This window comes from Buteo buteo, chromosome 5 (genome assembly GCF_964188355.1).
Source record: "Buteo buteo chromosome 5, bButBut1.hap1.1, whole genome shotgun sequence".
Classification (NCBI taxonomy): Eukaryota; Metazoa; Chordata; class Aves; order Accipitriformes; family Accipitridae; genus Buteo; species Buteo buteo.
Window position 1 is genome coordinate 6,540,683 of NC_134175.1, and position 24,287 is coordinate 6,564,969.

The 24,287-nt window shown below is 44.7% G+C and overlaps 2 protein-coding genes across 2 annotated transcripts; both read right to left on the reverse strand.

Annotated features, from left to right (window-relative positions):
- Positions 1-7,623: 7,623 nt before the first annotated feature.
- On the reverse strand, positions 7,624-10,237 carry LOC142030915 (natriuretic peptides A). The gene is made up of 3 exons (XM_075027442.1): positions 9,982-10,237; positions 8,117-8,399; positions 7,624-7,849 (listed from the first exon to the last, which is right to left on the reverse strand). The coding sequence occupies exons 1-3, from the start codon at positions 10,099-10,101 to the stop codon at positions 7,833-7,835; spliced, it is 420 nt and encodes a 139-aa protein (XP_074883543.1). The 5' UTR covers positions 10,102-10,237; the 3' UTR covers positions 7,624-7,832.
- Positions 10,238-21,135: 10,898 nt separating this feature from the next.
- LOC142030916 (C-type natriuretic peptide 1-like) lies at positions 21,136-22,882 on the reverse strand. Its single transcript, XM_075027443.1, has 2 exons — positions 22,720-22,882; positions 21,136-21,604 (listed from the first exon to the last, which is right to left on the reverse strand). Exons 1-2 carry the CDS (start codon positions 22,816-22,818, stop codon positions 21,299-21,301), a joined length of 405 nt encoding a protein of 134 aa, XP_074883544.1. The 5' UTR covers positions 22,819-22,882; the 3' UTR covers positions 21,136-21,298.
- Positions 22,883-24,287: the final 1,405 nt, after the last annotated feature.

Consider the following 24,287-nt stretch of genomic DNA (forward strand, 5'->3'; position numbering starts at 1 on the left):
GCACTTTCAAAGCCTTTTGATGTTTCTAGTGTTGTCTTATTTTTGCCCTTTATTATAATAAAACTAGTAGAACGTGGCAATATCCAAGAACGTGATTTGAGGTAGATGAGTAGTTGCTATTATAAGCTGTCTGGATCTAGCAGTTGTGCAGAAGGTGTTCTGAGGCTGGGCAAAGATAAGAATTAGTGTAATACTTTAGGTTGTGACCACTCTAGTCCCGTGTTCTGTCACAACAGCTGTTTAAAAGGAGGGAATTATCAACTGTTTGATAAGGAGCTGAATTGTGCACGTTGTGCTAGAGGTGACTGATGGTTGTCTTACCTGAGAACTCTTGCTTTCCATCTTCCTCCTCGTAAATTAATGAAGGACATTTAGAGTGCAGTGTTGCACCTCTTGTTTTACAGGTAGCTTCTCCAGGATGTGAAAACCTGTTAATTTCATCTTTAGCTTTTATTTAGTTTGTGGCTAACTTTCCTGCTTTATCCTGCTGTCTGCCTTACAGAAAAGAACTTGTGACAATTTTTCATCTTTCATCACATGCTAACAGGCCAAAAATGTGAGTAAGTACAGTCTCTGAGCACATAGAAATACCTGACCCAAAAGCTCACTGCCTTTCCATGTTTGTGCTGTTTTTCTGGATCGGGTAGCTGTGTTGTACAGGATGCACGTAGCAGCTCTCTGATGCACTCTAATACAAAGTTAGCCAGCAGCTCGTCTGGCTCCTGCCCTCAGTCTCACACTTGGTGTGTATGTAATGACAGGGAGAGCCTGAAATAGATAAAAGCGTCTGTTGGGAGGGTATGGTGGAAACTCTGTGTTTGGGAGCTAAATAAGAAGTGCCATGGTGGTCTTAGTTAAGCTGTGCTCCTAGCCAGGAATCAGGGTAGAAGAGAGTCATCAGGAGAAAAGAGTGGGGGAAACTGCTTCAGCTCTGCTGCTGCCTTCTGTTGTAAATGCAGTAATGTAGGAGCAAATGAGAGAAGCGTTTCCTTCCTAAAATTGAGGTACATCAACTGCCACTTTAGCGTAACAGTAAAGGAGGAAATAGACTATCTGTTTTTTGTCTACTTTCTCACCTCCTGCCCCTGAAAAAAAGGGGTGGGAGAGGTGTGTCTGTCCATGCTTACAGACACAGCTTGACAATTCGGTGTAATGGCAACTTCCTTGCAGCCAAACCTACTAAAGCAGCCAGCTGGAACGACGCAGACACCAGACACTTGGTTAGAGCCTTTGCCAGATTTATGGCTGCTTTGGGTGTCAAGATTATATGCAAGGTGATTCCTATTGCAGAGAATAAAAGCAGTAAAGTTTCTTGCCTGATGAAGGAGGGATCAAAAACAGTTACAGGTGGTGGTTTGTCTTGCATTTTATCATGGGTGATAGAGGTGGTTACTAGAAAAGCTGTGTAATACATTTATGCTTAAAGCAGTGAACTTCATATTTAGATTAAAATTCCTTTCTACCCAGGTTTGTAGACTTGCTAAATCCAACCATGTGTCATGATCCCTGTACCTGTAAATGGTGTTATCTAGCTGAAGAATGTAGTGGTGTTCAATGCGATTTTTTTTTTTTTTTTTTTTTTTTTTGCTTTGCTTTGCTGGCAGGATACAAGCTGCGTACTTTAGCATGTATGCATACACATGACAGGTGTGTATCATGCAGCACACACAGGAAGAAACAGGATGGTTGCCCTGAGCTTTGGCTGCGCTTGCGTGTAAGATGAGAGAATGAAGCTGCTCTTCTTGTCCAGGGTGCTGAAGTGCTTTTAAGCGGCAGTGGGATACACTCGGCTTCTAGAGCATCCACTGTAGCTTTTCAAATGCAGTGTGTGGAAAAGCTTGATCGTACCTGGAATGAGATGGCAGCGAGTTCCACCACCATCTGGGAAGTAAGGGATATCAGTTTGTGAGGTTTAGACATTGAGATCACTGTTTAAAAGTAAGCAGGATGTCCCTTTCTCAAGGCTGTTTCAAAACTGTAGAAATAAAAGCACAAGTTGCTGTATGGGCCATGTGTGGTTTAACACACATTTTAGTGATTCTTAAGCATGTAGGAGTGGGAGACTGGAACCCATATATACCAGTTTGAATAGATGAACATAGAAGACAATACTGGGTAGAAGAACTCATGACTTATCTCTGTGGAATCACTGACTTTACACATTGATTTTTTTCTTTTCTTTTTTTTTTTCTTTCTTCTTCCCAATTCCAAGCATAGCAGGCCTGACCTTAGCTGCCTTCTCACTACCTTCTGTTTTCTTAAAACTTCCCCTCCTCCCAAGGCTGCTTCTTTTTCTATACAGGATTCTGCTGGTTTTCCAAGAGAGCATTCAGGAGATGGGAAGGTAGGGGGAAGGTCTTACAAATCATCCTTCCTTCCCGCATAAAAGACCCCAAACTGTGGTTACAACTGTACGCCTTATTTTTGTCTTTTTTTGTGGAAGTATATCATTCAGGGATAGAATCTGCCTTTAGGAAAACAAAATACAGGCATGGTATAACCTTCTGTTTACAAAGGGCAAGTTGTACTGTTGAGAGGGGAACTGATGTGCTCAGGATTCTTTGAACTAGGAACCCCAGTTGTACTAACTCCTTTTGTTCAGATAGGGTGATGGGAAGGCTGGCCTCAGAAACTATTACAAGTGATCGATGAAAAGGACCAAAGGCAGCAGCTGTTTCTGGTTGCCAGCAGTGAGGTACAAGAGCCTATCCCCTGGTCTTAAAGTTTCTTCCTGCCTTTTTGTTTCACTCTGGTGTTTTCCTTCTCACTGTGAAACTGATCTTGAGACCTCTTTTCTTTATACTTGCAATGATGGCAGGAATAAGACTCAAAGAACAAAGCCCACTGCATTCTATCACTTGCTCTGGTAAAGGATTGGAGCCAGCAGAAGATTCCCTTTTAAAGTTATTTGTCCATAGCAGCTGTCACTGCTATGGTTCAGCTCCAGCAGGAAATGACAGCACAGGGACATCTGCTGCAAGAAACAGCTTTGATTTGTTTCAAGATGTTTCACACCTCAAAGGTGTGAGAAAAGCACCAGAAAAGACCCTTCTTCCTTTATCTCTCAGCAATGCCTCTGGACTCTTCCTTCTTCGGTGTGAAAATTGAGACACACGTGTTGGACAACTGGGTGCCAACCATCTAATGGGAGCTGTACCTCTGGGTAAGCATGCGAGCAACTTGGGGAGAGGCTGTTCTCAGCATGGCAGAGTTGTCAACAGGCTTTCTGCTAAATTCTGAACTGTATCCATGCTGCTGGTAGCCTCTGTCTTTGAGCATGGTGCCAGTGTGCTATTGTCTGTAACGAGTTGCTGCTAAGATGACTGGGACACACTTATCAAAGCAGATGTCAATCAGCAAAGGCCTTTGGGGGCCAAGCTTCAGTGAAAGTAAATCAAGCAAGCTGGGTATGGCCAGATTGTTGTGCAAATTGGCACAGCTCCACGATTCCCCACAGCAGCAGAGGATGTATGCCCTATACTTCACGTATGATTTCTTAGAGAAACAAAGCAGTGGTGACAGGTCCTCTTGGCATTCTTGTCTGCAGACTGGGATTTCAGTAAAACATTTAATCTAGTGGGAAGCTAGAAAGGGGTAGTGCAGTGTCTGAGGGGGAAAGAAACCCTCAAATCTAATTTGCAAAAAAAAAAAACCCCATGCCAACCCCCATGCCAACCAGACTACTTTTCCAAATGAGGCTCATGCCTTACAGTATGCATAAAGCATGCTAGTGTAATTACTGTCTTTCAAAGTTCAAAGGAAAGAAAGCTGCTGAATTATGCACTGCCAGTCAGGGTTTCTGCCAGGAGCTATTAGGAAGTGAGTATGAAGTCTGGCATTGCAGGAGGTGGCAAATGTCATTAGAGCTGGGTGGAGGGTGTTAGCCTGGTCCTTTTCTGATCGCACTGGGATGTGTCTGCCTTTGCACAATGAGCATGATAGCACTTGGATGCATCTTGGGTGCTGTGTTGTGGGGGGTTGATTAAGGTTTATAAAGCACTCTGATGCCTGATAAGGTGGAGGAGGGCAGGATTTCAGGACCCTGCCCCATGGCCGGTGCTGAATAGTTACTTGGAACCTAACCTGCATTAGCTGCTTGTGACATCAGCTCTTGCTTTGCAGTGTTGGCTTTGTCCCAAAGGTATCCTGTGGTTAGACTGTTTCTGAATTGTTTACAATTACAGGCTACACTGTTTCCTTGTCTTGGGGCTAATTGACAGCACAGTTCCTAAAGCAAAACTCTGAAGTGTTTGGTTGGTTGCATGGCCACTAGCATTTTTCCTACGCTATTGCTGACATGTCACCAATCTTACCTTCCCCTAAGGGAAGTTTCTGTAGAAGACTTGAGGTGTATCTTGGATAAGTGTGAAGACTTAGTAGGAATTAATGTAGAACTGAAGATTAACATGTCTTCAGTTCATGCCCTCACAAGAGCCTGGTACTGCTTGTTTCTCCTCCAGTCCAATCCCATGTTTTCCTCCAGAAAGTTCTACCAGGATTAGTTTTCAAAATTTACAGGCACCAAAGGTGGATCCACTACAAACCTGAAGAAAGCTACCTCACATTTAGACATCTGTCTGTGCAGAATGGGCTACTGCTGGAAGAGAGCAGAGCCTAGTTAAAAGGAATACCTGCATCCTTTCATGGCTAGCATGTGCAACTGTGCAAATCCACTTCAGTGACAGCAGCAGCAGAAGAAATAAAAGGCAGTCAGCTTAGCACCTGATGTGTATATGGGATGACAGGATGGTCCTTGGAATCTTTGAGCTATAAACATAAGTCCAAGTTGCTGCAAAGTAAGGTAGAGCGTGAACATGTAATGCATCTCATGCTGTGGTAACTGCTTGTGCCTCTTTTCTTCCCCTGCTGTAAAGATTGGCCTGCTGACCTTCAGTGAAGAACAGAGCTGTGGCACTTACCATTGATATTGCTGGGTCACAGTGTATGTGGCTGTTCTGTGAAACAGATGATAAATTAATTCACTTACTAGCTTGCTCCTTCATTTCTGCACCTACAGGCTGAAATTCCTGGCCTAGCTGAAAGCAAGTTCCTAGTGGAGCCTTTTGTGTTTTCTGGATGCACCCTCTTGGTCATGGTATTTTTGTACTGTCTTTAGAAAGCAATCAATACAGCTCCAGAGAGACATTTAGCTTTCAGATGTCCTTGCTTTCTCCATAAGCAGTGGGCTGCTTTTGTCTGTGTGCTTGTTTGGGACTGGCAGTTCCCAAGACTGTTCCCTGCTCTCTCTGATCCAGCTCTCACAGCAACAGTGGCAGGTTTGCTTGTCCTTGGGGGTGATGATCTTTGCCTGTAGAGCTGTTCAGTGCTAAGTTTCTCTCATTCAGCTTTTCCAAGTGCTTGTTTCTGTGTGCAGTCCTATTCTGACCTGACTGTGAGATTTCCCTGGGGGAGCTTTACAGCTCAGTGTGTTTATGGGAGTAGCAGTAAAAATCAAGCCACAGAGATGCTTTTTTTCCTAGATTGCCTACTCTCAATTACGTTCTCCCAGACCGCAGGGTCTATTAACATACTGTCTGCAAGCCAATACAGACTTGTTCCACCAGGAACTGGCTTGCTGTTAATACTGGACCCACCTGGCTTTGGGTCAGGCAATGCCAACTCTTCTTGCCGTTTTTAGCACATTCCACTGAACTCATTAGTGTTTTGTGCCTTGAGGGGCTGACAGGGAGGGACAATTTACAGTGTCTATGCAAGTTTCGCTTGACTGGGTAAAATTCAGCTTCAGCAAGGGCTGTTATTTTTAAGAGTACGAGGATTGTTTTTACTTTCCTTTATAGTAGCACATGGGAAGTCAGGCTGTTGCCTGTTGCTAGTGTGGAGGGATCCACCTGCGTGTTCCCATCTTGCTGCAGCAGGAAACAGGTGGCTGCACGGGTGTGTTTGGAAAGCCTGTTTGAGAAGACAAAGCCCCGTTGTCCCGGCTCCCCAAAGGGTGACTTCACACCACCTTGATTTGTGAAACTGCCTCTGCGTAAATGCAGTCACTGTAGCTTTTCACTGCAGGGATGTCTTATGGTATCTGCTGGGAGTCTTGACCTGGCAATCTGTTCTCCTGCTAGGGAAACCTATGGCACTGCTAGGGCACTATGGCACAGAGTATTTTATCTTTGGCTGGTGCTGCTGGAAGGAGAGGCTCTGACATGTGATTTGTATCACACTAGGTGTTGTTTACCATTGGAGTGGAGCAGAATGATTCCATCAGAGTAGGCTTCTGCTCTTTTTCCCTAGGGAAGAATCACAAGGGCCAGCGTGGCAGGGAGCACGCAGGTGCCTCTCAGAGGCCATGTCAGTAGTATAGGGAGTGACTGGGAGGGCGGCTTGTCAGAAATGCAATGTGTGACATAAGCCCTATTAAAGTGGTATAGCAGCCTTAGCTGTAAACAGACATGTGCAGGAGTGGTGTGCCATTCAGCACTCAAACTTACAGTTTCACTGTAGCTATGGTTCCTGAGAGCTGTTGTCAGCAAATGTCATGGCTCTGGCATATCTGCCTCCCCGTAGCCTATCTTGACCAAGTATCATTCCTCTCCCTATGCGTATATACATCAGCAAAGTCAGAATTAGACTTCTGCAGTTGAGTCTATCCTGGTGCTGCTATATTCTTAGGCCCTGAACAGGCTTCCTGGGGTGCTCCAGCAATGGCTGCTGGGAACAAGACCCAAAATTAGATGCTCAAAATAACACAGTTTCTAGCAGTATGTGCAATCACAGGACAGTTGCGTTGAACATGGGCTCAATGCCATTGCTGCGGATGACTTGGGAATCCGAGCTATTTGGTCTCTGGGGTGCTAACTGAATGTAGTCTTGGCAGTATAACCCTATTTGGGGGAGGAAGAATGTGATTTGGGCCAAATTCAGATCATAGGTGTGAAATCTAGCTACAAAGGCTTAAATAAAACCTTTATCAATAGACTTGCAGTGTTCCCATTAACCATGTTTAGAACAACTCTGTGAGGGGCCATTCCCAGAAAGTGATACATGTACAAGCTGCTTTGTAATTGGAGTGATCCCACCTGCCCTCACATGAAAAATACCATGATAGCATTCAAGCCCATTGAGGATCCATCAAGAAACACTGGGGATCAGCACCTCAGCCACATGCAGAGTGAGACAAGACACAGTTAATGATGTATCTTTCTGTTGATGCTTGTAACCTTTATTTGGTCAGTGCTAGAAAGCGTATACAATGAATTCCCTTTCCTCCCTCTGGTTATATTGAAATTTGTGGAGTGTTGTGATTTTTCTTATTTCTTTTCATGTAAATTTTGCTTACGTGAGGGATTTGTGGCAGTTCCCTTGACTGAATAATCTATACCAGCAAAAGGACTCTCTTGTTACTGAAACCCTGTCTATAGGAAGATTCATGTTGGTCTTTCAATGTTGAGGAAGCTTTTATTTCCTGCTAATCTGTTATAATTTCTTAGTGCAGAGGGGAAAATTCTAGTGAAAAAACTCATTTTTGTTTCTACCAAGTTCATACTTTCTCTATCTTATGTAAGTAATATCCAGCCTTGTGGTACCAGAGTACCAATAAAACATAGGCTTTTGACTTTAGGAAAATACAAGAAATTTTAATGCAACAGACAGGAGAGAGGTCCAACATGGATGTCTAACGTGTTAGTTTTATTTAAAGATGATCTCTTGGTGCTAAAGTAAGAAATGTTCTTTAAAAAACATCAAATAAATAAATAAATAAATAAATAAAAATAGGAATAACTTTCTGTTGAAGAGCTTAGCAAGCATCCGGCTTTCATCTTGGGAGGAACGGGTACTGTAAAGCATTCTTCAGAGTAGGATATAGGGAGGTTGTCCTAATTCTTCCTGGAACCTGCAAGCCAAACATGAAGTAAGTGTTACCAGTATCTGTTTCTCTCTCAGTATATGCCACCATTATCAGCAGTGCTTTTTACCTACCAGATCAATAGACACAGGCTTTCTTTTGAAAAAACAGTACTAGCTTAAATGTTAGGCTAAAATGAATTTCTTTCTCAAACCATGTCTTATTACAGACTTAAATAAGAGCCTCCTTCTCCCTTGTCACATGACACAGATTGCAGTCTGTTCTGTTCAGCAAAATGGCTTAGGTGGGACTCACCATTGCAACCCATTCCACTCAGGGAGCCGATTCTATCGATTCTTCTGCCGAAGCAGCCAGAATCTCTCATCATCCTGGGCATCTGCAGCCCCCTCAGTCTCTTGAGGAAGGGGTCCCTGTAGGACAGAGGGCTGCTGGGTGCTAGCCTGGGTTCAGCCTTCTGGTCATCACTGTCATCTATGAGTTCTGGTGGCATCTCCTGGGTTTTGGGTTCTTGCAGGTCAGGATTAGACTCCAGGGCTTCAATCATTGCAAACTTATCGGCCAGTCTCTCCAGCAGAGCCTACAGGAGAAGGATTAATTTAATGAAATTCCTAGTTTTGTGGTCATTTGCTAGCTCTTCCAGTCATCCAGTTCTGCATTCAGCAATGGTCCCATAGCCAGCCCTAGGGAGACTGTCAGGTTGGATCCCAAGGTTGCTGGTGATACTTGAACTCTGTCCCCTGCAGTAAATCCCTGTGCACATTAATTCCACCTATGGGTAGCTCTAGCTGAGAGCTGAATGAAGCTGTTTGCCACCAAAGTGCATCTTACTGGCAAGGTTAGAAGAGCTCTTTGCAGAGAGAAAAAAAGCAGGGTCGGAGTTGCACAGGGAGATACTACTCAACACACCAATGGTACACAATCTCAAAGTACCTCTGAATCCATAGTCCACTCCTATGTTCTTAGAAGTTGCCTGCAATGCTCCTTGCCAGCAGTTGGCTTTTTTTTTTTTTTTTGCTATCTGCTTGCTTGTCACCCCTTGCTATTTTAATGGACATCACTTGGAGAAGCTTTTGGTGTTTTCACTGATCTCTGCCTCAGGAGTTACATGATTGCTGCTCCTTAAAGTAACATGCATCTCTCTGAAAATACCTGTATGCTAAATCTATGACAGCTATGTGACTTCTTCCTGAGTACTGTTCTCTCTAATTTTTAAAGCTTTGTGTAACAGGGATCAGATAACCTCCTCAAGGGCAGCTCAACCAATTAGAGGAATCTAGTTGTCCATCTCTAGAAGTAGAGTGGAGAGGAGTGAGCCTTACGGCTTGCTTGACAGTGAATGCATTTGGAAGCGACTCTTCTCGGTTAGCTGCTGGAAACAGCCTAGAGGCATGGGCCAGTTTTAGCTTTGGCTGACACTGTCCTAATCATCTTAGGGGGTTTGTTCTCAGTGTATGATGCTGTGAGAAGCTGGTCACTGGTACCAGTCCAAGGAAAAGTTTGAGCTTTCGGACTTCATCTTGCAAGACTGAGTCTTAAGCTTGTACTGTGCTGCAACAATGGATGTTCTCATTCCTTAAAATATGCACCTGGTAATTTCATAGCTCTAGAAGCTTTTCAGGATGAGTCACAGTAAATGATCATACTATTCCTCTAGCAACTTTTCTAAAATTTTGACTTTGGGTGCTCCACTTTACCTCCTTATCTCCCATCCACATGCAGCCAGTTCTCTTAAATCCACAAAGCTAGAGCCGTATGGCTGTCCACCTTCACTGTTCCTGCCATTTAGTGGGATAAACAGAAGCCTACCTGAAAGTTTTCTATTTGTTCTTATAGAGCTACTGTGATAATTTTTTTTCCTTCTCTGGGACTTTGCTCCCAGGAAGGTGGATCTTTAAGAGAAAAAGAACCGAAAACCCAAAGCAGGCATCCTACATCAGAATTTTGTTTCTCAGTGCTACCCAGTAGCTCAGGTGAACCCAGCACTGGAGGATATTGCTCTATAGAGCTTCTCTGAACCCCTGTGAAGAACTGAGACTTTGTCCCGCAGCATGTGATTGCTGATGTGGCTATCCAATAGTGCAAAATATTAGCAAAACCACCACCTCACACTCTGCTAAGGACCCCAAAAGTTTAACCATGCAAAAGGAGAAAGTCCTCACCTCCATGCTGGCCAGTTCTTTGGCAGGGCTGAGGCTGTAGATAGGGTTGGCTCTGCTGGACTGGAGTTGGATGAGCAGCAGCAAGAGGAAGCCACAGGAAAATGAGCCTTTAGTGTCCATGGCGCTGGGTTCGTTGGGAATAGGGAAGTTAAAGCTGTTTCTTCTGAGATATCTCTTCAGGTCTCTCTCTTCCTTGTCCTATCCTCTCTCTTCCGAAGCTTGTCTTTTATACTCTTTGGGTGTGATCTCTGCTTCCTAGGTTATCAGTGGATTTATCTGGGGCACATTCCAGTCCCACTGCAGGCATGCAGCTCTGTCAAGGGAAGATTCCCTTTATTAGCTGTCATTAGGCAGCAGCTGCTGTTGCTGAGGAATGTATGTCACAAGTCAGTGATTTCATGTCACTCCCCCTCCTCTTGATACCAGGCGCTGTGATTACATAGTCCAGTTGGAAATTCTTAGCAATTTTCTTTCAAGAGACCCCTATGGTCAGATTTACGGAGATGGGAAACAACCCTGAAACTGCTCTAAAATCCGCTTAGAAGCTTTCCATAGGGAAATTACCTTTTACAGGGAAAACAATAGGCTTTTCAGATGAGTATTTGGTGGAGAGTAAAGGCTGAAGATAAATCTACTTTTAGGACACCTAAAGTATTGTGCACACTTTCCTTCTATATATGGAATATGCACAGCCACTGCATACCATGGAGTGTGCTGAAAATCCCAGGTTTGGGCCACTTCTCCTTTCCGGTTGCTGTTGAGGTGATATCACTATTAAGACTTTGTATTTGTATGTTGCCAACAACAGAGGCGCCCCGATCTGCACCTCAATACAGACGGTAACTTCTAGACTGACTCTGCAGGGACACCGAGTACTTCCAGCCCCCTGCGACAACTAACCGGCACCATTGAAAAATACTAGTCTTTATTAACAGCTAAATGTTTAAATCAATGGGATTTCTTTAAACATCGATGGTAAGGCTTGACCCTACATCAGTAAAACTTAAAGAAGAGATGGCCAGATTCAGGAATAATCTTCTTGTACCGTCATACGAGAAAGCAACTTGCTCAATGGGAACTTTAGATAGATGGCTTTCAGTGTTATTCAGCAAAGGCATCAGAATCTGGCCCCACGGAAGAATGAATGAATTTGTGTATATGTGTGTTTTGGGAGGGGTTAAAATGAAATGTTTAGTTTCATATATTAAAACCAAAAAGTATTTATTTGTTTCTTTGAGAGCTGAAGTTTTCAAGATTAACTAAAAACTGCCTATGCTTAAATGCAAAATTACAAAAATGCAGATTTGATGCAAATTCCGCTTCCAGTATTGTCTTTGTGCTTATAGTGCAACTAAAAATTAATCTTTTTTACAGAACTGCAGGAGAGTTCTAAATTATGAAGCATATTGCTTATTCTGCATTTTTCTAATGTCTCTTGTTATTCTAAATTGAAACAAGAATGAATATATGAGCAAGTTGAATATGTCAGTGTAGTAATAATTTGTTGACTTTAATATGAACATAGATCTTTAAAGAATCTCCTGAGTACAGTTTCTAAATAATAACAGGATGATAAAATATTTCTCACGTCTTAAATGTCTTAACATGGTGTTTGTGTACAAACATGTGCACACACTGTTCACATGATCAGCTACCAAAATTATACTAGAAAGGACATTCTCAAGGTTGTGAAGTCAAGCTCAAATGCTACTTTTTCCTAATACAGCCTCAAGTCAGCCCAACTCTGCATGTGTTCTGATGAAGCCCTTTATTATAAAAGCACTCTCTATTTTTCCCCAGTGCTTGCTTTTTTCAGTACATGGAGGCAGTATTCATTTTTTGTATTATTGTATGTCCCAACACATTCTTATTTTGTGCTATGAAGAAAGAACTAAGATCCTGATAGCTTTTTTTAAAATTAACACTCCATGTTGCAGTGTCTGTATAATTCACTAATTACAAGTATTCCCTTACTGCTGCTTTGGGGTATGTATGTGTGTGTTTACACTAGGGCGTAACTGGGTTTTGTAAATTGAGAAAGTGTGAGAAGGTAAACCAGAATTATTCATTAATATTGAGTGTCCAATTTAGGATAACTAGGATCTGTTATTGTTTTATTCTTCCTTTCTTTTCACCCCCTCCCACCTGCTAAGTATTCTCTAGTGCTATCTCTGTGCAAAAACATTCTGTCATTTGATCTGAGTTTTGCCTGAGAGCTCAGCACATCTGTAAAGCAACCCCTGGGGCACAAACCCAGCAGCAAGAAACCAAAGAACACAATATCCATCACAGGTGTGAAATACTTTGCTTTGAGTGACCTGTACCTGTGAAACAATCTAATATTCCAGGATTGTATTCAATAACCTGGACCCAGAGATACTCCTTTCTTTTACTGGTTTGTTCCATTTCCCTCTTCCATATTCCACAGCAGATAAATGAGATGTAGGGGCCTGACTTCAGCCTTGACAACACTTTTCTAAGACAGGGAGATTTCTGTGCATTATTTCATGTACTATGTATGGAAGGATGTAGATGGGATAAAATAGCTGACCATCACAGTAGCTATTGTATTTTCAAAGCCAAATTTTGCCCTCTATTATCCCTCTCACAGTCCTGCCAAAGCAAATGGAGTGTAAAATGTCAGAACTCAGTTCATTGTTGTTGAAGCTATAAAGCTCACCTGTTTGTTTGCTTGTGGTATCTCAGTATCCTCACCTTGGCGAGATTAATATGAACTTTAGGCTTTAAAGCCCAGCAATGGATAGTCAAGATTCAGGCAATGTCCATGGCTCGCTGGCTATTTGCCTAGTAAAACCCCTGGTGGGAGTCTTAACAGGGCAGCAAGTTCTTATAAAAAGCATACTGTCACCTGTTTTAGTGTTGGGAAATTGGCACATTTCCCCGTGATCCCAGGGTATGGGACAGGAGGCATGGGACATGAGGCTCCATTAGAAAGCAACATGGGTTGCTCAGAGCAGAGAGGGAGAGCACTAAGGGTGCTGCCGGCAGCCCCGTGTGTGAAGCCCTGCAAGGAGGAGCATGGTACACGGACAGAGCTCAGCTGAGGGTGACACTGCCCTTTCCCCAGCAGGATGATGAGATGTCCTTGTTTTTCAGCCCTGTAAGGCTAAGGACTGTAAGCCTAGGGGCTGCTGTCATGTGGATTCCTTCTGCTGATAGATCTGTCCTAACTGATGCCCCTACCTGCTGCACTTCCTTCCAGTGATGCCCATTCTCCTGTTGCTGTTTTGCAGCTGAAGAGTGCTAGAGTGTGAGCTGATTGTAAAGTGCCTTTGTAGTCCTGTTCTGAGGAAGAGGCTGGATTTGGATTCCTTTCCTCTCCCAGTGACTAAACCCTTTGACAAGACCAAGCCATACCCCTCCCAAGCTCTTTTTCCCTGCCTCACATTTCAGTTAGATTAAGAGGGAAATGAAGAGATGAGGCCATCGGTGCGTGAAACAAAAGGGAAATGTAATAATGTCCAGCGCAGGGCATGCAGCACCAAGATCATAGGACAAGCCATAGTGCAATTAAGATAGCTAAGTGTTGCCTCACTCTTTCCATGAGGGATTAAACTTATTTTCATCCCAATCATGGATTGTTTCTCCCACTGACTGGGATATATTGTCTCCGTGATGTGGCTGCCCCTTCATTGCTGGACACTCCAGGCTCAGTGTGGCCCCTGCCTGCCTCAGTTCCTTTAGAGCAGGGTGTTTGGCAATGCCTTGAGCCTTTTTGTCTGTTTAGGGCTCCCTGTGCTTCACAGCCTTGTCTTGAGAGGCCGGAGAGGGCTTTGCACAAAACCCGGGCAGAAGAGCGAGGGGGGCTTCGCTGAAGCCAAGTGACACTAGCCTGGGGAAAAGCAGTCGTGTGAGCTGTGCTGGCCCGGGGGAGCTGGGCTTGGCTGCTCTCCGGGACCGGGTAACGGGGGAGGCCGAGCCCCGGGCGGGCAGCGCCGAGCCCGGGGCAGGCGGGGGGAGCCCGGCGGGGCCGGCGCTCGTCGTGCGGGGCGACTGGCGTCTGTCCCGGGTCCTGAACGCCTCGCGGCCCTTCGCCCGCAGCGGCAGCCGTTCAGCGGCCGCTGCCAAATGTATTTTTAAAGCGATGGAGCCTTTCTGTCCTTAGCGGCCCCCCATGCCGGTCCGCCGTGCCAAACTCGGCACCGATACCAGCGGCTTAGCGCGTGTAGGACACTACCTGGAATTAACCCCAAGGCCAGTGCCCGCCTCCCGGGAGGATTCGCAGCTAGCAGCGGTGAAGCCGTCGGGAAAGGCATCGCGGCTTGCTGCCACGGTCCCAGAGCTGGCACTGGTGCCTGACAGTCCCTCTTCAGTGCAGCGTGGAGGGTCACTGGACTGATCGTTGTCCTGGAAGGATGCAACCACCCTCCCTCCTGCTGCTGCAACTCTCCGGCAAAGGCTTGTCCAGACCGGGTGGGATGCTCCAGCCAGGGTTGGGAGCGAGCCCTTAAGGCAGAGGGAGAGGGCCGCTCTGGAGGGGATTTCTATATCTTCTGACCGTGTTCTACGCCGTGACCGAAAAAAACACTCACAAAAGGCGATGCATGCTTTGTACAAAAGTTTATTGCTCCATCGCCCACCCCCGCGGAGGCCCCGAGGGCGAGCCTGACCGTCTGGCTGCTGGGCACCGGCCTGGAGGCTCAGGAAGCGCTTGGGAACCGGTCCCGGGTTCAGCTTCTCCCTCTCCTCCAGAAACCTGGGAGAGAAAGGCAGAGAGCTGCTGGGGGAGCCGCTCCGAGGCTTTCAGCCGAGGACAGCGGCCGCTCTCAGCGGCTGCCCCGGCCGCCTCCGCTTCGGCGGGCAGGGGCGAGCTCCGGGCTCCCCCGCTTCCCGGAGCCGCGGGGAGCCGTGGGCTCTAACCCGGCACCTACGGGCTTTGTACTGGTTGCATCCCAGCCCCGTCTGCGCGCCGATCCTCTCCATCCTCGTCCCAAAGCAGCTGGAGAAGTGCCTCCGTCTGTAGGAGGAGAGGAGGCTCCTCCACTGGGTCTGTCCCTCCGCCGGCTGGGGAGGGCTGGGCGCCGGGAGCGGGGCACCCGGCGGGCCGCTCTCCGCCCCCGGGAGGTCCCACTCGGAGCCGCCGTCCTCAGCCCCGGCCATCGGTTCGTCTTCCAGGCCCGGTTCCCCTTCCTCCTCCTGGAGCTGCCCCAGCGCCTCCAGGAGGTCCTGGAGAGGGAAGGAGAGGGGAGAAACGACGGCCGCGGCGGGGGGACGGGGACCCCGGTTTCTGCCCGCTTCGCCCCGACGGGACGGGTGCGGGTGGCCGCCCCGGGAGCCCCGGCCCGCCCCTGCCCCGGTACCTGCAGGGACCGCAGCTCCGCACCGTGCTCGCCACCGGCCGGCTGCGCTCCTGCCCATGGCAGGACGAGCAGCAGCAGCGAGGCCCCGCAGCAGAGAGTCGGGAGCTGCATCCTATCCTATCCTATCCTACCCTACCCTATCCTATCCTATCCTATCCTATCCCAGCTGGGCACCGTGTCGCTGCTTTGCCCAAGGATGCCTCTCTTTATATCCCTACTCTCTGCCCGGAGGGAGCTCAGCTGCCTCCTGCCAGATCCCCGCAGGAGTCGGAGTGCCACACTCTGCCCCCCGGCTTCGATAAGGGAACTGGTTACAACTGGCCCCACAGGTGACCCTCCAGGAGAGGGGGGTCTCCTGAGTGCAGCAACTCCTCCAGAGGGAGAGAACTGCCCCAAGTCATCTCCTCCCCTCCTGGCAGCACTCATTTTCACAGAGATTTCCTCCCCCTCCACCCTCTGCTCTCCATCACTGTTAGGTAGGAGTTGATGCAGTGAAAGGACCTTGCACTTTCTGCCTGTTTGCTCTGCTTCACATCTACAGGCATGCAGGAGCCGTGAGCTGGCCCAAGCAGGGGTTGATTTCCCCTCCAAGGGGATGAGCGATGGATCATTTCTCCTCCATGGGGAGGAGAAGTGGGGGGAATCAGAAATTTTCCTCTGTCTGCAGCAGCTCCCAACAGCTTTTTCTTCTCTGTATACATATTTTTGTGCTACGTGAATAGACCATGTCCTGAGATTTGGGTTTAGGAGATTTTCCTTCCTTGCAAGTTCATGTGATGATGATGGTTCTTGACTTCCTCCGGCATTGCCTGCAAACCCTTCCCTCTATAGCTAAGAGGCACTAATGTTTTAGTGGCCTAAGTCTGCCTTGAGTAATGGTATAGCTGACCACTGCTATAAACAGTACTTGCTCTCTAGCCATGCCTTGGCTACAGCAGTGAATCAGTCACCACCTTCTTCTCATATCACACCATCTTTCCCATAAATGATGGTGTGTTCTGTCCCCCACAGCTTGGGTTGGAGTGAGAAATTCCTGTGGAAAAAAATGTTCTTTCCAGAAAGCCCAGGGGCCTTGCCCAAAGAAAGAGATTTTGTAGATCTTTAGATTTAGGCTCCCCAGATAAAAGTCTCTGAATTACCAATTTGGCAATTGTAACAGGCAGCCTGTTTGTATGAAACTTTCTCTTATTTTGCCTCAGAGCTTTACAGCAGTTTCTTATTAACTTTCAGTAAAACTTTCAGTGTCTCTTCTGTGTGAGTGGTGAATTTCAACTATAAATGAGTACAATTTCCACTGCTCCCAGGGTACAAATCAAGATGACCCTGTTAGATCCTTACAGAATGAAAGTCAGAACCCATGATATCCAGTGGGTAGAACAGCAGACAGGGTAATATTAAAGCAATTACACTAAGTCTCTGCCTTCTGCCCTCCTTGTTTGCTTAGCCAGTACACTCATAAATCTCTCTGATTTCACTTGATATGCAGTGATTTTTGCTTGGGCCCTTATTTCAGAGATTGTCCTAAAGCTCAGCAATGCCAAAGAAAGCCTTTCCCCCGAGTTCAAAGGGTTTTGAACCAAGCTGTTGTGGACTTATTACTGCTAGGTGCTGTATGACCAAGCAACAACATACCTTATGCTTTTACATGTCCTTCCCCCATTTTCTTGTGCTTCTGTTCCACAAATCTACCTACAGCTGACATAATTTATCTTAGATTGGAAGCAAACTATCAATATCAGCTGGTGGGGGACAATGATCTCTGCATCCAGCAGTCTTAACAGTTGGCAAGTGGTTTTGTTTAAGGCATCACAGCAAAGAAGAATCTGGCAGAGAAACAAGGTGCATGATTTGAAAGTATGGTACATGAATGAAGGAAGCTTGCATCATGAGTGTTATGTTTATACAGAATAAGAGCAGATAGCTAAGGTGAGGATGCACATCATTGATTTTGTGTGTAGTAAAGACAGACAGGAGTGGAAAGGGATAAAGCAGCGAGAGTGTATGGGATCTGTGTGATGACCAAGTGAAATAAATGCAACTTAGCCCTCTAATAATAAACTAGGCAGACTTGAATCTTGGATGAGACCAAATCTTGACTCCTGCCTAACATCACTTATAAAGAGGTACCCCAAAAGCAGACACAATTGAGAAAGATACCTGTATGTTTCTTTCTGTGTAGGAGTAGTTTTATTGCAGGCTTTTCTCCTCTGCAACTTCTGTAATCCTAGTCTGTAAATTCATGCACTACTGCTTAGTGGAAATGGAAATGACACAGCTAGAGATGAGCTTCCCCCATCTGACCGGCTTGTTAACTTCAAAGGTTAGCTTTGATTATTTAAATGCTAATAGAACTCAGCAAATTACCTAAAGTACAAACACACCTGGCTTCAGTCCTAGGGATCTAATTATGGAGCCTTTTATGTGAAATAAATTGTTCTTGCTTTCTGAAAAGTGGCTTTTTAAAGTGTTCACACAAAATGCCAGGTGATGGGATGGCACATTACCAGTTCAGCCTCTGTGGAATTGGAGCTCTTATCTGTTTCTTACTCATCTTCTGTAGGATTTTGTTCACAAGTGCTCACAGTTCAGTCTTTGACCTCCTCTGACCTCTGTTATTTTATCTGCAAATAATTTCAATGACCCACAGTTTATGTTAGCGTAGCTGAGTTTGGATACAGGCTGAGGATGTTCAGGAAACAAACTCCAGTAGCACTTACCCTTCATTGGATTTTCAGTGAAATTTCAAAATCAGGAAGCTTTTATGCCTATGAGAACGTGCCTGTTCCTAGGGTTACTGAGAGCTGGGAGCAAGCTATCAGACCCAGGATTATTAGGAAGGAGGCTGTAACCTTTCCATTAGCACCATCACAAGATACTAGCTCTTCATTGTTTGACACCATAATGGTCCATTGGCTTCGTGGATTAACATTTCCACTGTATAGATTGAACCTGGGCCAGCCCCGGGGCTCGCATACCTGAAGAAGGACTCTATTTAAGAAAGCTGGATGCTTCCTGTCAAGTTTCCACAAATAAGCATGTCTGCTTCTTAGTGTAAGCTGTTGTGTATTGGGGGAAAAGAAGTTAAAATCTCTTCCTGACTCTATGAAGGTGTATTAAGTTAGAATAATGAATCAGAAATCTCTCTGCTCATGTTTGTGCAGGGCAGAGGTCTTTGTATGATGGAAGCTACAGCAAGGGAGAGTGTTATCTGTATGGCCCAACAAGACTCCAGACCTCCAGGAGAATTTGCCCACAAATTACTGTCTAGTCTATGGGGCTCCATCTAGAAAAGCTGTTCATACTGATCAGACCACAGCGTTAGTTTTAAGACATGCATAGCCTGTCTATTAATATGTGAATTTTGCTGAAAACTGATTTATTCTTTCATCCTCCATTCCCCACTTTAATTCTTCATCTGACTGGTGAAATGCTTCATTTTCTTGTTGTTTGCTTAGGAAAGGCAACACAGACTATAATAAATTCATTATATGGACTCTTCTGTTGTTTGAGAGCTTGTACTCAGGGGTGCCTATGTAAGTGATGAGACTATTCCTTGCCAACGAGTGTCTCTTCAGGGCATTTTCACTGTTGCTAATGCTTTGTTATCAAAGTTAACTTAAACAGAGTAAGTAGCAAACAGCATAAGACGTAACAAAAACTGTTAGCTAGACAAGCCTTCAGGATATGTACTTGAATTTTCAGCTCAGGATTTGTGTTGATAGCCTCGTATCTGGTTTGAGGAGAGAAAGATTCTGGAGGATGGAATAGCCATAGGCAGGTAGAATTAATGGTAATTTCTAAATGTGCAAGAGATATTGAAAGGGTAAAATATTGCAAGAAAATAGAGAGAGAAGCTATTGGTAGCTTGTGCAAGGGGAGAGTATCTCCATTAACAAATTGTTCTGTGCTTTCTGGTCTCTGATAGTCAGCTCTTAAGTGTTGAAGCATATGTTCATGAGCTTGTTGTACTGATGTCCTTCCTAGAGCAAGTCTGTGGCATCAGGGTGGAAGCTATATCTTGAAAATAGCATGAGAGAAGAACAAAGCTTTCTCTATTTTGGCTCTGGGGTCTTGGATTGCCTTCATTCTATGGGAGTTGTGGTTAGAAGGAACAGAACCAAATCACAGAGTTTAAGTGTTTGAGGCAGGCCCAGAAACTAGACCTCTATCTGCTCTGTGCAAACAAGCTTTCTTAATGAGAGCTGAACTGCCAGGGATTCAGAGCACATGCAGCTAGAGGGTTGCTTTGCATAGATGTTTGCGCTCCATGTTGCAGTTGTTGCATCCAGGGGTCCTGTTAGGAATAGACTTATTACAAGAATATTTTCTTGCAGGAGTATCTGTCTTGTGGGCAAGAAAATGGGAGGAGTACAACTGTGTAGGCCATCTGTCCACTCCAAGCAAAAGCCTGGAAGTGAACAGCTGTGGCTGTGACCGTCAGTGTAGACATTTGTGTTCCATGTGTGAGCGTGGAAATCTTCCTGATTTCCATGAAGCTGCTTGCAGAGTTCAGCTCTCATCAACATCAGGATAGCACAGTCATGATCTTGGCAAACCAGCCTTCATACAGAATTCCTTTGGCTCAGGACGTTTGCCAGGTAGGTGTTCTCTGATTGGTCATAGTTAGATTCAGTGAATACTTGGTTTGCTTAAAAAATAGAATGGTCAGATAATTTTTTTTTTGTATAATTTTGACTTTACTTTTTTGTTGGAAAAATGCTTTGCAATATCTGGATCTGCCTATGGAAGAGTAGGGTGCCCTTGAACTTTCTTCAAAGAAGGATAGCATTTTTTTTGGACGAGGTGAGATATACTAATAAGAAACAATTGTTTTCCTCTGTCAGGGGCAGATCCAAATGCAGAGTAACAGCTTTCTACTCATGTCAGCTAATACAGCTACCCTTTTAGTTCAAATTGTGGTGGTCAAAGACTTGGGGTGTTGTGTCCTGGTTTCTGATGACTCATTTGTGAAGATGGCTATGTCAGTCTTGTTCCTGTTATATTTATATTTAGATAGTAATATCTTAATTTCAGAAAGGTTCTTTCGGTGAAAAGAAGGGCTTGTTTGATTGTGTGTCCTTTTTTTTATTTATTTTAAGAGCAAGTAAAAAGCCCTTTTTACCAGAAAGTAGCCCCTCTGAAATGCTTCTGAATTCTAGTGGATTGTGTCTAACTGCAAACTGGGGCACTGTTTCAGTTTCAGGAATGATATATGAAAGATTCACAGCAAAGACTTTAAGCAAATTCACCAAATTATGGAAAACAATTTATTATCTGTGACATAATGAGACTTGTTTATTTATAGGTGTAGTACACAAACAGTACAAATGTTTTTTGTAATTCTATTTCAGATAAATGTTCACAAATTATTACTCTGATACAAATAGGCAGTACAGCAATGGTGTATTCTCTTGACCGAGTAATTCAGGGGAGAGGTGGGGTGCAATTTGCTCAGTACATCATGAAGTAGATGGATTGGTGGAGCTAATGTGAATAAAGGTTGAATATCTTACTGAGAGGCAACAGGTTCTTTGAAACCTCAAAGTCAGTCCTGTCAAGAAAGCAGAGGAATAAGTAAAAGAAAGATAAGTCAACAGGATTTCACGCATGGAAATTAACTGATTTCTTACTGTTCTAGGGCCAGGTTCAGCTCCACTGTTCTGCTCAGAGTTTCTTTGGATTGACACAAGCATCCCTAGGGAGCTGGTGAAAACCTCTCTGATCTGGCTTCTGTGACAAGATGAAATGCATACAGCTTGGAGAAAGGAGTGAAAGCAGGTAAAGCAGAGATGTGGCATTCACAGATTTTAAGTATACATCTGATGACAGTGAATTCTGAGGAGAGTAAAATTAGTAAACTGTGATAGGAAGGTAAAAGTTACTTTAAGGCACCATTTCCTTAAAGCTGAATTAAATCTGCTCTTCTGCATATTTATGCAAGTTATACACAAACACACAGACAACCTACCTCTGCTTTCTCTTACCATAGTAAGCAGCTAACATCCTAATCCACTCAGCGATCCAATTCTGTCCAGCTTGACACCAAAACAGCCCCTGGAGAGGCCCTTTTTGCTTCTGCCTCGGTATCTTTGGGGTAAACTTAGGAGGTCACTGAAGATCCTCTGGACAGCACTATCACTCATGGACATGCTCTCAGGCTGGTCCCTGGTGTTTCGGGTCCACTGAAGTTCAGCGTCTTGCTGATCAAAGGCACCTGTTGGGATCATGTCATCTTGCTCACGGTCCCTCTCTTCTGAGACCAGGGAATGCTCCAGGTCCTCATCTAACAGTTTGGACAGACTCTGAAAAAAGGGAAAGGGAGATGGTAGAGAGGGAGAAGAGAAGAAAAAGGAGGGGTTCTGGAAACTCTGTCATTATTTTAGTATAAGCCATGCTCAGTGCTAAGTTTGGAGAAACTTATTTTGAACATTTATCAAAAGATTAAAGTACTGAAGTGATTTCTGAAGCTGATGATGGTTATCTTTAGTTTCTTCTGGCTCACCAAGCTGCTCTGAGCTAATACTGTATGCTGTCTCAAAATGCTCTAAGGCTCTATGCTGTTACGGTATTCTATAGTTCTGAGCTGACAAACTGCCAGTTAAGTCTTTCCTGGAGCTGGGTATCTGGGGTATGGGATAAATTGTGGAAGATATCAGAACAGGCTTTTTCAAGAGTGAATAAGGAACAGGAAAAAATAGTTGATACCCTGGAATAATAAGAGAAATGATGCAATGACAGGAGACATGCTGAAAATGGTGCTAGAAGGATTATATATTTCTTTACAGATTGGGAGGTTACTTCTTATTTGGGAATACCAGTTCCCTAGTCAGGTAGCTGAAATGTGTTTTGCTAATGACTTGGAATTCCTGTGCACACAAATGCACACACACACATGCGCATGCACACTTCCTATTTTTCTCATGTTCTGCCTCTGGGACTCGCAAGCAGGGACTGCATTACTGCACTACTGAGTTGAGGGGGAGATCATGCAGGTACAACCCATTAATTCCTTTTTCATCTTAAACCAGGAGCTTCAGGGAGGATCATGCAGGTGACTACTCTAGGGCTCTAGATCAGAGTCATTCCAGAAAAATTCCTTTTACTCCAAAAGTTTATTGCTTCAATCAGTCACAGGATGACCCTAAATCCGCAACCCCCAAATTGACCCCACAGGACAAAAACATTTTCCTTTCATTTGCCTCATGTGATCAGAAATTTAAATCCAGTAATCGATTACTTTAGTTTCCTTCCATTTAATAACTCTGTGTCTGCCCACCTCAGGGTTCCTGGTGTCATGACCTCTTTGAATGTCTCCTACTGCTTTAGCTAGTTTGGAAGTAACAGAGCTAATCTGATGTGTCTAAGTCTTAAAGAAGCATCAGCTTCTTTCAGTTCTATTGAGCAGCCAGTCACTTACCTGTAAGCTGGAAATGGGCCTGGCCCTTGCCTGGTTTTGACTGACAATAAGCAGCAGAAGGAATCCAGGGCAAAAAAGAAGTTTCAGGTTCATCTTCATGTTTTGGTGTCTCGGATTTCTCCTCCCCTTGAGTCTCTCCAGTTCAGTGTTGCTCTGTGTCTCCAGCTACCAGCCTTTATATCTTTCTCCAACCCCTCCCAAGTCTACCTTTTGAGTTCCTGCCAGTGCAAGGATTGGTTTGAGGTTCTAATATGTTTTCATCCTCCCAGGAGGAGGAGGGAGGAAATAGTTCTCTTTTCTGATGGTGAATAAAAGGAGCATTCTACACTTAGGCAATGCAGCATCATTCTGTTGCTGTGAATCTGAAGGTCTCTGCAGCCTGCTGTTGTGGTGCCACTTACGTATGTCAGTTTGCTTAGCTCAATGTTCCTTGGGTTGACTGCTAAACCTTTTCTTTCCCTTCAGAGAAAAATAATTGTGAGAGAAGTATAAAGTGAGACAAGAAGCAAATTGTATCCTCTGCATATTCACCTGGCTCCTTTGTCACCATGAAGTACCAAATCAGAGGGACGGGGGTCTCATAAAACAAGCTATGTAAGAACTAAGTGTTATTACCTAACATAATAATATGGCATTAGTAACCTATGAGACAAAAGAGTGTGATCTGGAGAAGAAGGGAAATCCAAGTCCTGAAAATATGACAAGTAAGTTGCGTTAGTTACCGGCCTGAGTGACTGGGAGTGTGGCTGAAACCAGGCTGATACGCACAGAAAGCTTCTACATGGCTTGAGAAAGAAGTTCCTCTTTTCCCCCAGATCCAGCTTAAATTTCCTCTATGTGTTCATTCTCAGTTTATCATGCACAATTTGTATTAAATCTGAAATTAGTCTGAGAGGAAGCACAGCTCCAACATCTTTCTTACCACATGTACAGTTACAGGGACATTAAAAAACTGCAGGATTGGAATGTGTGTTTGGTGGGTTTTTTTGGTTGTGGATTTTTGTGTGTGGCGGGGTTTTTTGGTGTGGGTTTTTTGTGTTTTTTTTTTTTAATTAATTGAAGCACCAGTTTCAAACAAAATGAATTCTGTGAAATATTAGGGGGAGCAGAAGAAACTGAATCAGTTCTTAGCCAGGGTCTTGAGGGTATTTAAATCACTGCTGTTGGCCAGACCTCCCTCTACTGTAAAAGCACCTGGGAGATGTGTGGGTGCCCTGATGAAGATGTATATAGATAACTGATTCTCCAAACCCCCCATCTGTTCTAATGAGTTTTTTACTAGGTTCCATACCAAGAAGTGACCCTTTTTCTGTTTTGGGGGCAGTGGGGCAGAGCAGCAATAAAATCTGTTAAGTTGCATATTTTGTGGGGTGTAGGGGTCGGCGTTCGGAAGATCTCGCGTTGTCACGGAAAGTTAGAGGGTTAGTCGCAGCCTTGTGATGTACCTGTAACCCCACCTCCCCTTGTTAGTATAAAAGGAATTAACTGCGCAATAAAAGGCGGAAGTTGGCGCTCACACTGTGTGTGTTATCTGTCTCTTTCCCTGGTCCGGGCCGACCAGTGATCTA

Excerpts from the sequence above, each read along its gene's own strand:
- LOC142030915 (XM_075027442.1), bottom strand. The coding sequence starts at position 10,101 with ATGGACACTAAAGGCTCATTTTCCTGTGGCTTCCTCTTGCTGCTGCTC. Across the intron at positions 8,400-9,981 it reads AAGAACTGGCCAGCATGGAG|GCTCTGCTGGAGAGACTGGC; the intron begins GTGAGGACTTTC and ends CTTCTCCTGTAG.
- LOC142030916 (XM_075027443.1), bottom strand. The coding sequence starts at position 22,818 with ATGAAGATGAACCTGAAACTTCTTTTTTGCCCTGGATTCCTTCTGCTG. Across the intron at positions 21,605-22,719 it reads GGCCCATTTCCAGCTTACAG|AGTCTGTCCAAACTGTTAGA; the intron begins GTAAGTGACTGG and ends CCCTTTTTTCAG.